The sequence below is a fragment of the Anguilla anguilla genome, chromosome 18 (genome assembly GCF_013347855.1).
Source record: "Anguilla anguilla isolate fAngAng1 chromosome 18, fAngAng1.pri, whole genome shotgun sequence".
NCBI lineage: Eukaryota > Metazoa > Chordata > Actinopteri > Anguilliformes > Anguillidae > Anguilla > Anguilla anguilla.
In genome coordinates, this window is record NC_049218.1 from 22,940,052 (window position 1) to 22,954,300 (window position 14,249).

A 14,249-nucleotide genomic window follows, 5' to 3' on the forward strand; every position below is an offset into this window, starting at 1 on the left:
GGGAAAGGATGGTTTAGCCTTGAACAAGCAGAATAAACCACCCCCTACAGGTCAGTGACAGTTAGTGGGTGATTTCCTACAGGGATACACACCAGAGACAACCACATGAGCAAGGAATTCTTGGGGGGAAAAAAGACCACAATAATACTTGGAAGGGGGCAACTCTACCTGGACAGACCCCTGGAGTCATTGTTCCCTGTACTCTCTTCTGCACTGTAGTTTCTTCATTCACAAAACCACAACAAACCAATAAGGAACATGCATTCATAAACAGCACCAATCAGGTTTCACGACAGAGCTGCCAATCATTAAAAGCAGTTTCACCAATCAATGTTTTTTTTCCATCTACACTGAAAACCTCATCAGAATAATGTTATTTAAGTTACTCGGATACACAGCGCTGGGTAAATAAAAACAGTTATCAATTTAGCAGTATTTAGCACAATTCTCAATTTACAAACCTGTCGGATCCTAAGAGCCGGAAAATCCTCGTGTTGTCGGAAATCTCTTGCGTAATCTGGAGTGCAAAAGTAAAAAAATAAGCAGCGATGAAACTAGACGCCTCACATTTGCTCAGCGAGCTGCTTCCTCTGCAAGCTAGTTTATCACATTAACACACCCATACACTGCACACAGCAGTAGCACAGCGGTGACGCCGTGACAGCGGTGACGGTTTTCCAAAGCGACACGCTTTGAGCAATTATCTATGAATACATAAATTCACTTCCTTTATGAAAAACACTGACTAGGTTTGTCTCCTCAGAAGCTTTCACTGGCAAATGAAGCACTGGATGTTGGCAAACCATACTGGCATGTAGGCACACGAACACCCTGTGGCACAGCGACGGGGGGTGGTTACTGGGGTACGAACGAGACCCGCTGGAGGGTGACCTCCTTTCATTTAAATTCTGGAAATAAAGGAGATATCCACCCAATAATAACTTGGGAAAAGGGAAGAGAAAGGCAGCAGTGTCTGAAAGGCGATACTCAACCTCATTAGACTTGAAGCTCCGCCCCTGCATTCCGTGCTTCCAGAAGGCCAGAACGCTGTCCTGGAGACACACTGAAAGAAGGAGAGCTCTCTGAGCAGTGGCACGGAAAGTCTTCCTCACTGGTACTATGGCAAATAATAAATCCCTCTGTGGCACTGATCAGGGCCACAGTAAGCACTGGCAGGGTCAGGATTTACAGTAAAGAGAGGACACTTTACAGCAAAGATGGCCCTACACACAATACAGAAGACCCTACTCAGAGCCGTGAATGACCTAACAGACTCAGGTGGCTCTCACCTATGGCCTCGATCAGGAAGTTGAAGGTCAGCTCCGCAGACAGCTTCCTGCTGGACTTGAGCCTCCCCTGCAGGTTCACTATCTTAATGCAGCCTGCGGTGGGGAAGAGCCGGAGGATTAGACAAACAAATCAAACTCCCAGTCACAGTCCCATTAGCAGGCCAACATAGAAGGGAACACAAGTGACTTTTGAGACGTCCATTTTACATTACCCTCATAAGATGGTCAGGTAGGGCGGTCCAAAGAATTACAGTATACAGGCTTCACCTTACTGCCTTCATTAGCAGGTTCAGAAGCGTAATGCACAGGTATACCTACACCTGTATGGACACTCATACAGGTGTCTTGCAGTGCAGGGAGGGAAGATGGAGGGTGAGGAGACTTACGGTCAAGGCAGACCAGTATCGTGTCTCTCTCCAGCTGAGTGACGTGGATCACACAGGACTGAGGTGCGTCTGGAATGAGACGAAGACAAGAGCACACAGAGTAAGAGACAAAAACGCAATCACAAGGCAGGGAAGGACACTCCCAATCCACTTCACAGATCCATTCCAGGTCTTACAAGAAGTGCACTGATCAAAAGCCACTGAATGCTCTCATATGCTTTCCACGAATACAGGAATGCCTACATTCCTGTCATTGCACACCGAAGACCTGAATAGACTGATATGATGCAATATAGAGCCTACTAGTCAGGTGATAAACAGCTAATACAGCACAGAGCCTGCTTATATGGAACCAGCAGAAACAGATTCACTGATAACCTATAGCACATGAAACATTTTTAAGTCATTTACTTAACTAACATACAGTGTCCACCAGAGTTAAACACACCCTCAATTAATATGAACACACAATGGTGGATAAAATTAACTTCATTGTTTATCAAATGTATTCTATACTCAGCATTATGGAAAATCCTTATCCTCAGACTTATTTGGCTCTCAAGCCACCCTGCCCATTGTGTATGGGGGCAAAATATACTTGCAAACTCTTCCAGGCAGGTCAGCACAACTTCATTTGATTTAAACTTCCTATTATTATTCCTCAATAGTGGAAATGAGTATTTGCAGCACCAATGTCTGATTTATGAAGGTCAGAAACTATTTGGCTGATTACATTTGAGTGTTCCCTATACTGATATCCATATGGACGGATGACAAAGGGTGTGTCACCTCATATTTATACCCCAGTGAAACAGGAAGTCATGTACAACCACTTAAGAGTTCCAATGAACTTTAAGAAGTTAAATATAAATGGGAAAAATCATCTATTAGATTTACTAAGAATTTTTAGGGGTTCCAATAGCTTTAACAGGCATGTTTTTGAGAAAATATGTATTTTCTTTGAATAAATTTAACTCAATTAAACGTCAGATTTCTCTCAAGACCAAGCTGAAATATTTTTTAATTGCCTTTTTTTAAACTCATCATTACTAAGGGAGCCAAATATTCTGGAGGGCATATTACTTCTATGAATAGGCAAACTACTGTGTGCTGACAAGCTGACAGTAGTTCTCAACTCGGGCCAGAAAGGGCCGGTGTGGGTGCAGGCTTTTGTTCCAACCAAGCAGTTACACACCTGATTCTGCTAATCAACCTTTGGAGTCTTTACTAAGGACCTTGATTAGTAGAATCAGGTGTGTAACTGCTTGGTTGGAACAAAAGCCTGCACCCACACCGGCCCTTTCTGGCCCGAGTTGAGAACCACTGGTCTAAGAGATCCAGCATATTTTATGACAATGTGCATTTCAGTATGATTTACAACACCATCTACTAGTACTATGGTCAGTGAAGACAGTATGAGCTTTTACTGCTTAGCAGATGTTCACTTTACACAAGCTATCTCAAAGTAAGGTACACAAGTGCTGTCTTAGGACAGGGAAATTTGAGCAGCAGGAACAGACGCTGATTGGCCGGAGGACTCACCTGACTGGGTGAACCAGGAAGAGGTGGAGGTGGGGTTGATGGTCTCGAAGCGCACCACCTGGCTGAGCTCCGCCCCCTTGCTGACGGCCACGCAGATGAGGGGGTACTCCTGCTCCGGCACCACCAGCATCTCAAACACCTCCAGCGGGCATGGCAGGGGCACCTCAATGGCCTGCAGGGGGGACGGAGCCAGAGTAAAGGGCAGCGCCCATTCAGAGGCATAGCCGGGTGGTGGGGAACATGCAGATGCTGACTGCGAACTTGAAACCCCCTCAAAAATCTAAATAGAGACTGAACATCACTGCTGGAAATACATACATCCCCCCACGCCTGTCCTGCAGAGTGGCTGTAGCTAAAGACATGCTTGGCCAATACTCAGATGTGTTACATAATAATTCTCTCCCCGTTAAATTGGATTAATAATAAAATAAGTCATTCCCTCCTAGACCCCATTGGCTGAACATTCTCATGTGGGTGCTCTACATTGGTGGTGGTTGAGGTGAAGGTTCTCTCTACACTGTAAAGAAGTGCTCTCACATCAGGAGGTAATCCCTCATTATAATCAGAACACCCAAACCAGAATACAATTCCCAGGACCTCAGGCCCAAAATGGCGGAGCCACAGACTCACTTTGATAAGCATGAACTTCTGCATGGGCTCGACCCACTCGAACAGAACCACACTGGACTGGAAGGCCCCACACAGGTACTTGTGACCTGTGTACGGATTCCTCACTGGAAACACAAAGCCAAACCAGAGTTAACAAGATGACAATAGAAAGCATTTACAAATTTCTTTCTCTGTCTCGCTCATGCTCAAGTGACTTGTATATCTGCCCGAAGTTTTTAAATGTTAAATTGCACTCAGCAATGATGCACAAGACTAACATTGAACGCATTCTTTTTCAAGCTTGGTATCCTATCTTGCCAGCCATGACACCACACCAAACTGGATCGAAATTCTCCACACTCACCTACGCAGCACTTTTGGCACCCTTTTGTATCTGGAATCTTATTGGATATCGAAAACTTCCTGAAATGACATCAGTAATAGGTTAATTCTGTCCTTTGTGCATGCCCTTGCAAAGCCCTGCTTCACAAGGGTGACGGAATTTTACAGGAACTGTACCAGAGTCACAGAAAACAAGAATGACTCTACCTGGGAATCATTTTGTCAGGAAGTCTATGAGTAGGAATGGACACCGGTAGCTTCTGCATTTGCCTGGCGTGCTCAAACAGACCAGCCAGACTGTGAGAGTAGAGCTGGGAGGCTTTCCCTGAGAAACCAGACAATAAACCATCAAAAACATCTCAACGGCTCAATCGTCATTACATACAATGTCTCATTTACCAAATGCATCTCCATTACATTACAATGCCTCATTTACCAACATTTACCAAACATTTAAAATGGATAAAATAGATATGTGGGATAATATATATAAATAATAATATAATAATCTACATACATACACACATATATCTTATAACACATTGTCCCACTTTGAGGTCACACATACCCATTTTAAATATGTAAATATTTACATCCTTCATTTACACAGATGTTTCCCTTATTTTGGCAGCCACCCTGTTACGCAGACCAGCTGGTCACACTGTACACAGAGTCTTACCGGATATGGAGAGCAGGGTGTTGTTCATGACGTAGAGCCACGTGCACCTGCGGGGAAACAGCTGGGACAGACAGAGCAGTCAGATTCCAACAGTCAGTCAGCCAGATCAGTCAGACAGTCAGTCAGTCAGTCAGTCAGTCAGTCAGTCAGTCAGTCAGTCAGTCAGTCAGTCAGTCAGTCAGTCAGTCAGTCAGTCAGTCAGTCAGTCAGACAGTCAGTCAGATCAGTCAGTCAGATTCCAACAGTCAGTCAGTCAGTTAGTCAGATTCCAACAGTCAGTCAGTCAGTCAGTCAGATTCCAAAGGTCAGTCTGTCAGATCAGTCAGTCAGATCAGTCAGTCAGATTCCAACAGTCAGTCAGTCAGTCAGATAGTCAGTCAGATTCCAACAGTCAGTCAGTCAGACAGTCAGTCAGATTCCAACATTCACACCAGCCTGCCTGTATCTAAAATCAACGCTTCATCCAAAGGCCAGGTCAGCTGACACCAACCTGTTCCATGGAGGTCTCGTGCAGCTCGTTCAGGTTCAGGGTGTAAATTCCCTCCTCTGCCCCAAAAATCAAATACTGGTCTGGAACAGAACAAAAAACGTGGTTTACAGTTACTACATTGGAGCAAATGAAGCCAGCTGCGCTTTAGATGTCAAGGTGGTAAACAAAAATGGAAATGGTGAAGGGTTCTGCTAGCTCTGCGATGAGTGTGACTCATGGGGGATACGCTCATACCCTTAGACAGCAAGACTGATGTCAGCGCTTGCTTACTTAAAGGCACAGTTCATTTTTTAGGCCCTAGCTATGTAGACCAGATTTTATTATCAAAGAAAATGTAATAAAAGTAGGTTCTTATCAATCCTGTCACTCAAAGAGAAGGGGCAGAGCCACAGTATCGATCCTGTCACTCAAAGAGAGGAGGCGGGGTCACATCTTACCCCTCGTGTCTGGGTTGATCCAGGACGTAGCACAGTGTATTTTCAATGGACAGCCATTGAAGACCTTGGAGAAACAAGCTCCCATCTGTTAAAAAAGTAGAAAGATTTAAAATAACCATCGTAATAAAAAGGTCAATATACACATGGGAAGTGGCTGGGCACAATATTCAAACTGAAAAAAATTCAGATTGCAAGCTTGCTCTAGTGTGCAGTTAAATTAGCGAATGAGCTGACAAGCTAACATAAGCTAACTGGCAGGCATTTTGAATTTTCCATTGTTATTCTACACTAATCACAGACCTGCACGATGCAACCGGATGATGCAAACCTGCATTCTAAATGCGCTTACTTTTAGGACAGTTGCCTGGTTAGCGATTCTCCCTAAGTAAGCTGCCCAGTTACAGCTAGTATAATGCTCCCTAGGTAGGACACAAGTGATGTCACTGATGGGGTTTCAGTTGAGACAGCTTTGAAAGGTACAGTAATCTAGGTGCACTCATGTTGGTTAAATGCTCTTATTTTATAATGGATGTACTGTGCTAGTAAAAAGGCGCTAGTTTAAACAAAGTAGAGTCATGAATGCATACAGTTCACATATTACTTTAACAGCTAATTTGCAATTGTTTTAGGATTAGACAGGATTAAAATTGCTTAAATTGGTCAAATAGACAAGTGCTTATTTTTCTGCAATGTGGCAAGCTGATTATAGTCATGGCTTGACTCAAACTTAAGAAAACCCTAGAAATGTAATTTAAGAATAAAGTTATCAACAACTGTTTCCCTCAGAATGGATGTTTCATTCTGGAACTGAACAGTAACTGAAATCGGGAGAGCAGCAGAGCATACTCACGTGAACCTTGGGAGTGGGTGGAAGACCATTGCTGACTGGCTTCTGCAAAGCAAGCAACAACATGCACGTCTGTTAATGGGAAGCACCAAATATGTCAACATTTCAAATCAACTCAACTTGTCAAACATACCAAATGCCAAACCATACTGCAAACCACAAAACAACGCATAGCACCAGCTATCAATATCATCCAAAACCTATAATGCAATACAATTCTTCAAGGGCACTGTTCTCAATAAAGTTACACAGATGGCTTAGTTTAGTATGCATTCACCCATTATTTCCTTAAGGCCATATGATTGAAACGTAATGTTAGTCCCACCAAACCTTTTTTATGTTAACATTGAATAATGTAATGTAAATGACTTTTTGTCCAATTCTCTTTCGTATTCCCACTGTATTCTCTTTTGCATTCTCTGCCAAAACTGCTTTAAAAATAAAAAGAAAGGAAAATGCACGGATATAAACTGGACTTGTATGTTAAAGTCTAGATTTAGATTGTGACAGTAGAGTCATTTGCAGGCACATTTACAACCATCATTAAATCTGTGAGTAAATAAGACAGAGCAACCTAGTCCAGGCATGGCAGACCATTAGACTTACATAATCATATGCATCATGCACAGTACAATTCTATGGTAAACTTTCACCAGGCTGGAGTAGATGGCCGTGCCCAGGTTCGGCTGGAGGGGAAGGGGTTGGATAAAAATGAATCACCTGAAGCGATTTTTCAGATCGGCACTTCCTGACTCAATACATGACACAATACCATAGAGTGTATTGCAGAGGGCATGTTCTTATGCTTTTGTATGAATGTAGCGTGACCAGAATTTCTTACCGGAATGTCCTTCTTGTCCTTCCGTAAGGGGACAGCAGGGGGCATTGTGGACTGTGCCTCCCACATAGCGCCGGCCTTCTCTCCATTCACCTGAGAGGGGCTAACTCCATTGCCTACAGAGAGGAGTCAAACCAATACTTAACAGCGCCTCTTTGCTCCTCTATCTCCCTCTCTCAACAGAGGCCTGGTCCTTCTGATCGGAAAGGTCCCCTGAGTTTTCATCAACGACTGACATCCAAACCCCCCGCCTCTGGACTGAAGTAACACGAGAATGGTTGCAGGGCGTAGGATCAATTGCATCACGCTCTCTATACAACAGTCAGCACATAGACTGGATACAGGGTGGACTAAACCTACATCACTCTCTAAGATGTTTACTAGAGATCACTGAGCATGAATGTAGTAATATATGTATATCTGAAAACAAGCAATGTTTTTCCTTGTCAGTTAAGTTGCATAGAATCACATTAAAATATCTTGATGGGAACATTTTCCAAACTTCATTTGTGATGAAGAAACATGGGAAATACTTGAATTGACTGGCAACTATCAGAAACCACAAAAGCTGCTACCTGACATTAAGTAGTACAATGTATACAGTGATGTCTTCTGCAATAGGCCACTTGTGGTACTGGGGCTAACAAATTATCCCACGCAATGAATTAGCAGCGAGAAAGCCGCATTAACAGTATTTAGAGGTGAGGCGATAACTATGAGATACAGGTACACTATTATCTTAACAGGAGGGTGGGAGGAACACGTAATTCAAGTAAAGAACGGCACCTAACCCAGTAAACTCCAACAGGTGTGTGAGGACGAAGGAAAGGAACAGCGCACTGATTTGTGGTGCGACTCATGGGCAGAGGCAATGTGAGTGGGCGGAGCTAAGAATACTGGGGCTGGCTGTGCCTACAACTCCCATCTTCCCCTCCATGACTGAGGAGCCCTCATTACCTAGGCTGCTGCGCTTGTGGGGGGGCAGCCGTGGGGGCGGGGGCCGGGGGGGCACGTAGGAGGCGGGACGGCTGGGGCTCTCCGAAGCCGGGCAGCGCTTGATGGTCCCCTGGTTGCTGTCGTCCCCTCCAGAGACGCTATCTTGGGGGACAGAGATGGATTTTGGCTGAAAGGCAGAGAATAAGAGTGGGGAAAAAGGTAGGAGAAAAGCAGTGGAAATGGCCATCTCTCGTTTCATACTGACTACATCCCATTTGCAGAAAATTCCTGCATTAACCACAACACTTACTGAATGTATAATATAAATAAAATATCTGATAGACTCTGGGATGTTTGCTTACATACACAGATAAAGAACTAGACTAAATTCAAGCATTACATCATTATATCCCTAAATGAATGCACAAACTGAACATAGCACAACTGTGAAGCGCATTGTGACAAATCTTTTGTAAAATGCGCTATGAAAATCAAATTTGACTGATTTGATAACTCTCCAAGTGTAATTCTGCAGCTGAATTACACCTTCACATACTTAGAGAATTAACTGAATCTGAATCTATTAAATCTGGCAAACTCTCAAAGCAGGGAGAAGCCTTTTCCCTGTCAGTAAGGGTCTCTGTGGACGCATCATCAGTCCTACCTTCGGGGGCAGCGGTGGGGGCATTTTGGGTCTCATCGTGGAGCTGGAGGAGCTGAAGGGAGATGAAACTGCTATTAGAAAAGTGACATCACAATAAGCCCGCCTCCCACATACATCGCACACCGCACGCACACGCACACGCACACGCACACACACACACACACACACACACACACACCCATTCAGAGAAACAAAAGCCCTTCTCACAGCAGAGCTTTTTACACCAACATCCAAATGCCAAGCAGCAGCAGGTGCAGGTCACCAAATGCCCCCCAAAACCAGAGTAGCTGAAACTCCCTTCTTCTCCCAGCAGTACCCCATGTTCATAGGACCAGTCCACCCCCCTAGCCAAGAAACAACCTGATTTGGTTGCAATGCTGCATGTAACCAATTACATCCGGAACACCCCTTTGGACTTTGCCCCAGTTTTTGGGAAACAACCAAAAGTGTGTAGATTGTGGTTAGGGTTATGATGATGGAGACATAAAGAAAGAAAGTGTCTTACACCAGAGGGGACAGACTGAAACCTTCAAACCAACATAAACACAAACATCGAGGGAAGAGCTGCACATAACAACCACAAGCCAAGAGCCCCAGCACCGGACACGGACCGGCACACACGGGGTTAACCACTGCTATGAGGGACCAAGCCTGTGGAGCTAGGGGGACTATGGAGGTAAAAACAGCGAGGCTGGGGTGAGTATAGAGGCTGGGATGAGTATGGAGGTCAAAAACAGAAGGGCTGGGATGAGTATGGCGGCTGGGGTGAGTATGGAGGTCAAAAGCAGCAGGGCTGGGCTGAGTATGGAGGTCAAAACAGCGGGGCTGGGATGAGTATGGAGGTCAAAACAGCGGGGATGGGATGAGTATGAAGGTCAAAACAGTGGGGCTGGGATGAGTATGAAGGCTGGGCTGAGTATCAAGGTCAAAACAGCAGGGCTGGGATGAGTATGAAGGTCAAAACAGTGGGGCTGCGATGAGTATGAAGGTCAAAACAGAAGGGCTGGGATGAGTATGGAGGTAAAAACAGCAGGGCTGGGATGAGTATGGAGGTCAAAACAGCAGGACTGGGATGAGTATGGAGGTCAAAACAGCAGGGCTGCGATGAGTATGAAGGCTGGGATGAGTATGGAGGTCAAAACAGCAGGGCTGGGATGAGTATGAAGGTAAAAACAGCAGGGCTGGGATGAGTATGAAGGTCAAAACAGCAGGGCTGGGATGAGTATGAAGGTCAAAACAGCGGGGCTGGGATGAGTATGTGGGCTGGGGTGAGGAAGGAGGTAAAAACAGCAGGAAATGCGGGAGACGTGGATGAAACATGTTTTCCTCCCATTTTTCTCCTTTTATTAAAATCAGGATGGGCTGATGGAGAGTGTGCCTAAACTATATTGCGAAAGGACTTACTGTCGCATGTCATCCTCACCATCATCATCCTCTAAATGTGTCACATGACCCCTGAGGAGATGGACAAGGCAACACAGCTCAGCGGCTTCGCTCAGGCTCGTTTGAGTCATTAGAAGGAAAGAGTGAAATAAACGATGCACTCCATGCCCTTCTGTGGCCATAAGGGGGTGTGGCGTCCTCATCAAGAGGACCGCCCACAAGCTCTCCACTCAAACAGTTAAAAGCGTAATATAAAAGTTAATCACCCGCGTCTGACCAAACAGATTAGGCCTTAGCTGCCTCGACGGGACAGGACCAGAGGTGGAAAGGCACGATTAGGCCACATGGAACAGGGGACCAAAAACAAGGCAACAGGAAGCAGGGGTAGGCTTTGCGCAGCACAGGGGTGGTGGGGAGTGGCAGGGCTGGGGGCGGGGCACAGTGTGGGCGGGGCTGGGCAGGATAGGCTCACCTGTGCTGTAGCTCCGCTTCTACAGACTTCAGAAGACTCCTGCAAAAAAAAAAAAAGTTGACCAAAGTTCAAAAATAAAAGAAATGAATGATCAGAGGAGGACGGTTGCCCTGACAGGGTGAGGAAGGTGTGGAAGAGGAGTCTTATCTAAAAGCTCATAAATTTACCTATTAAAGTTGCCATATGTTTGTAGAAGAAAGGCTAAGCAGTCATCGAAAGATTAATGTTCTAGCCTCTTTCTGATGGGGGGGTGCCAAGTGCCCAGAGGTAGCAGAACAGTCTGGCGGGTGCGTACTGTAGGGTCTGACAGACTTTTGAATAACTGGCCAGAAAGTGACTGAGCTACACATACTACCCCCCCCCCCCCCCACAGAAAGTCATAACCCCTGATGACATCACTGCCTGCAGCATCCTGCTGCAATAATGCTATCGTAGCACACCAGAGAACTGCTGCTGGTCATCTTCAGATCTGCCTTAAGAGGCAGAGCACTCCTGTGAAGCTGGGTGTGTAAATACGTGCTGCGGAAACTGGTTGATTGATTTGATTTTAGCTGATAATTAAAACACAGTGGAATAGCGCATATTCCTACAGACATACAGTATAAGCACAGCAGCCTATAGTAAACAAGCTTACACATGGCCAATCCACAGCTGTGTCTTTCCTTAAGTGACTGCATGTGCATGGCATCTGTCCAGCTTACCTATTGGTTGTCAGGAGGGAACTGCCCTGGGAGCCATCAGCATCCAGTGGGCCGTCCTACGGCACACAAACACACACACAGTCTTCAGCATCAGTTTCCTGCCCCTGTCACATGACCTTGCAAACAGCACCGAAGCATGCTGGGAGAAAATAATGGAACATGCAAACAAAGCAATACGAAACTATTAGCCATTGCAAGAGCACGGTGCACAGACAAATAGAAGGAAAAGTTTCACACGATAGCTTGGCCTTAAATCTTCTTTAACAGTTTATATTGGGTCAACACAACAGGAATCAAACACAAGACATGAGAAAACAGAAAATGTGTTAGGCTCACAATCTTCTGCACTACAGTCAACTGATTGGCACAATTATTACGAAATAATTACAAAAAAGACAGTGAGAGTCACCAATAAGGATGCCCCTCGAAACTGGTTCTAAATAAGGACCAGTTCTAAATGAGTAAAACCTGGAGTATTCATAAGGTCTGACATTATCGGTTCTGCTTTTGGTACTGGAGAAATTAGGGAGTCAGATTTCCATAGAGGCAAATTTCAACTAATTTACAGCCACACAGTCCAGAATCTAACCACAGTGTTCAGCCACACAGTCCAGAATCTAATCAGTGTTCAGTCATACAGTCCAGAATCTAATCATAGTGTTCAGTAATACAGTCCAGAATCTAATCATAGTGTTCAGTAATACAGTCCAGATTCTAATCAGTTTTAAGGCATATAGTCCAGAATCTAATCAGTGCTCAGTAATAGAGTCCAGAATCCAATCAGTGTAAAGCCACACAGTCCAGAATCCAATCAGTGTTCAGCCACACAGTCCAGAATCCAATCAGTGTTCAGCCACACAGTCCAGAATCCAATCAGTGTTCAGCCACACAGTCCAGAATCTAATTCTATTCGCTGCATATTCCCAGATTCAACGCCACCCAATACATGGAGAAAATTTTGGAGGAAATTTTAACTGGACCACTTAATTCAGACCTGAAACTCCTGGCTGGGTATAATTACCAGTTGGTTAAATTTGTCTGTACAAGCACAATGACACACAGAATTCTCAGAATGCAACCCTATTTCTCCCACTCCCATCTACTGGCTCAGAACAGTAATGACCACTCTTAAATACCTTTTGACAACAGTAAGCCCACTCTCGCTGATCTGTGAAAAGGCTGACATATTGCTTTTGTTAAATAGCTCTGCGGTCTTCAGTAGGTCAGGGCGATTTTGTCTCTCGATACCTCAGAGACGGGTAAAGACGAAGCTGTGAGTGACAGTGTTCAGCTGTACAGTCCAATACAGCACTTTCACTGGGTGCTGAAATGCTTTTAAGAAGCCAGAGGTCAAACGCAACTGCGTCTCTGCTCCTTTTAAAAGTGCAGAGTGCAGCAGAACTCGGATTGTATGAGGCTATTGTGTAAACCAGTGGTAACCAATCCTGTTCCTGGAGATCTACCATCCCACAGGTTTTCATTTTAACCCTAATTTGGCATCACTAACTCTACTAATTAGCAGCTCAATAAGATCTCTAGCAGTTGAATGAGGTGTGCTTTGTTAGTGTTGGAGTGAAAACCTACAGGATGGTAGATCTCGAGGAACAGGGCGGGTTACCACTGGTGTAAACTCACTGATCTTAACCAAGTCTTTCAATAGATTAGTACGAGTCATTTATTGACAGCTCCACACATAATGCGGTTCATGAAGGTTCACTTTCACCACTAACATCAGAAGGCTTAGCATAGGGAGCTGAGTGTGGGTACAAGCCAAAAGATCAGTCATCCCTTCAACAGGCTCTCTTTTGTTCCATTAAACTGTGAAGTGGCACAGATTCTCTCTCAGGTTCACTCTCAGCACAGTGATCAGATGAGTCGTGCTTTTACAATCATGCAGGGGTCAGAGGGCAAAGCGCTGCAGGGCCTGATGGGACAGGCGAAATGACTCCTCCCCCTTTTGCGTCAGGTACATGTCCGAGAGGTAGGCCTTAAATCAGACCTCCTGTGTGCCGGTGTAAAAGAGTCCAGAACAGCCAATCACGACCAGCAAACACCTGCCACATAGGTCAAAGGGCAGACCAATCCACAGACAAAGACAGCAAGCGCATTCCCACGGCAACCATGAAGGAAAAAAAAAACACAACCAGCAATCACAGAAGGGGAAAACAGGGACAAACGCAAATGAATGAAAGAAGCAGACAGGAAAAAGGAAGTGACCAAAAAGTGGGGAAGGTGGAAATACCAGATTAGATCTTGCAGTGTAGTACATTTCTTCCACACAGTCCAAAAAATCGTCAGTGTCAGGCTGTTTAGCAGAACAAGATCAACAAATCTCAGTTAATCACAACCAGGGGAGGGGCGACAAGAGCAACACACGGGTGTGGGTGGGAGAGGGTGAGGGGTGGAGGTTTCAAAAGAGACCGCCTTCCAAAAAGCTATTCCGTTCACAGGCGACACCCCAAACCTCAAACAGGGGTCATGCTGTGATTTGGGGGGGGGGTCGCTTACCGGCTCATGATGAGGTGCCGTCTCCTTCCTAAGAGGGGGGTCAAACTTGACTTGGTCAACTGAGGAGAGAGCGACAAATCACAATGCATCATCCATCCATTTATTTAGACCAGTTTATCCTGGTCA

General features: G+C 45.1%; 1 protein-coding gene across 4 annotated transcripts in view; it reads right to left on the reverse strand.

Moving 5' to 3' along the window:
- Positions 1-14,249, reverse strand: part of LOC118217979 (mitogen-activated protein kinase kinase kinase kinase 3-like) — a 48,837-nt gene that overhangs the window by 2,518 nt on the left and 32,070 nt on the right. For 2 of the 4 annotated variants that reach the window (XM_035400247.1, XM_035400250.1), the window contains exons 14-33: positions 14,124-14,182; positions 13,858-13,920; positions 11,616-11,671; positions 10,915-10,953; positions 9,060-9,111; positions 8,417-8,582; positions 7,463-7,575; positions 6,625-6,666; positions 5,775-5,859; positions 5,338-5,417; positions 4,848-4,908; positions 4,376-4,493; positions 4,191-4,249; positions 3,848-3,951; positions 3,218-3,389; positions 1,676-1,744; positions 1,290-1,382; positions 993-1,063; positions 462-517; positions 169-222 (exon numbers count right to left, since the gene is read on the reverse strand). In XM_035400247.1, the coding sequence (XP_035256138.1) occupies positions 169-222; positions 462-517; positions 993-1,063; positions 1,290-1,382; positions 1,676-1,744; positions 3,218-3,389; positions 3,848-3,951; positions 4,191-4,249; positions 4,376-4,493; positions 4,848-4,908; positions 5,338-5,417; positions 5,775-5,859; positions 6,625-6,666; positions 7,463-7,575; positions 8,417-8,582; positions 9,060-9,111; positions 10,915-10,953; positions 11,616-11,671; positions 13,858-13,920; positions 14,124-14,182 (1,612 nt within the window). The remainder of the gene's footprint in view (positions 1-168; positions 223-461; positions 518-992; positions 1,064-1,289; positions 1,383-1,675; positions 1,745-3,217; positions 3,390-3,847; positions 3,952-4,190; positions 4,250-4,375; positions 4,494-4,847; positions 4,909-5,337; positions 5,418-5,774; positions 5,860-6,624; positions 6,667-7,462; positions 7,576-8,416; positions 8,583-9,059; positions 9,112-10,914; positions 10,954-11,615; positions 11,672-13,857; positions 13,921-14,123; positions 14,183-14,249) is intronic. The other 2 variants (XM_035400249.1, XM_035400248.1) reach the window with 2 other exon arrangements.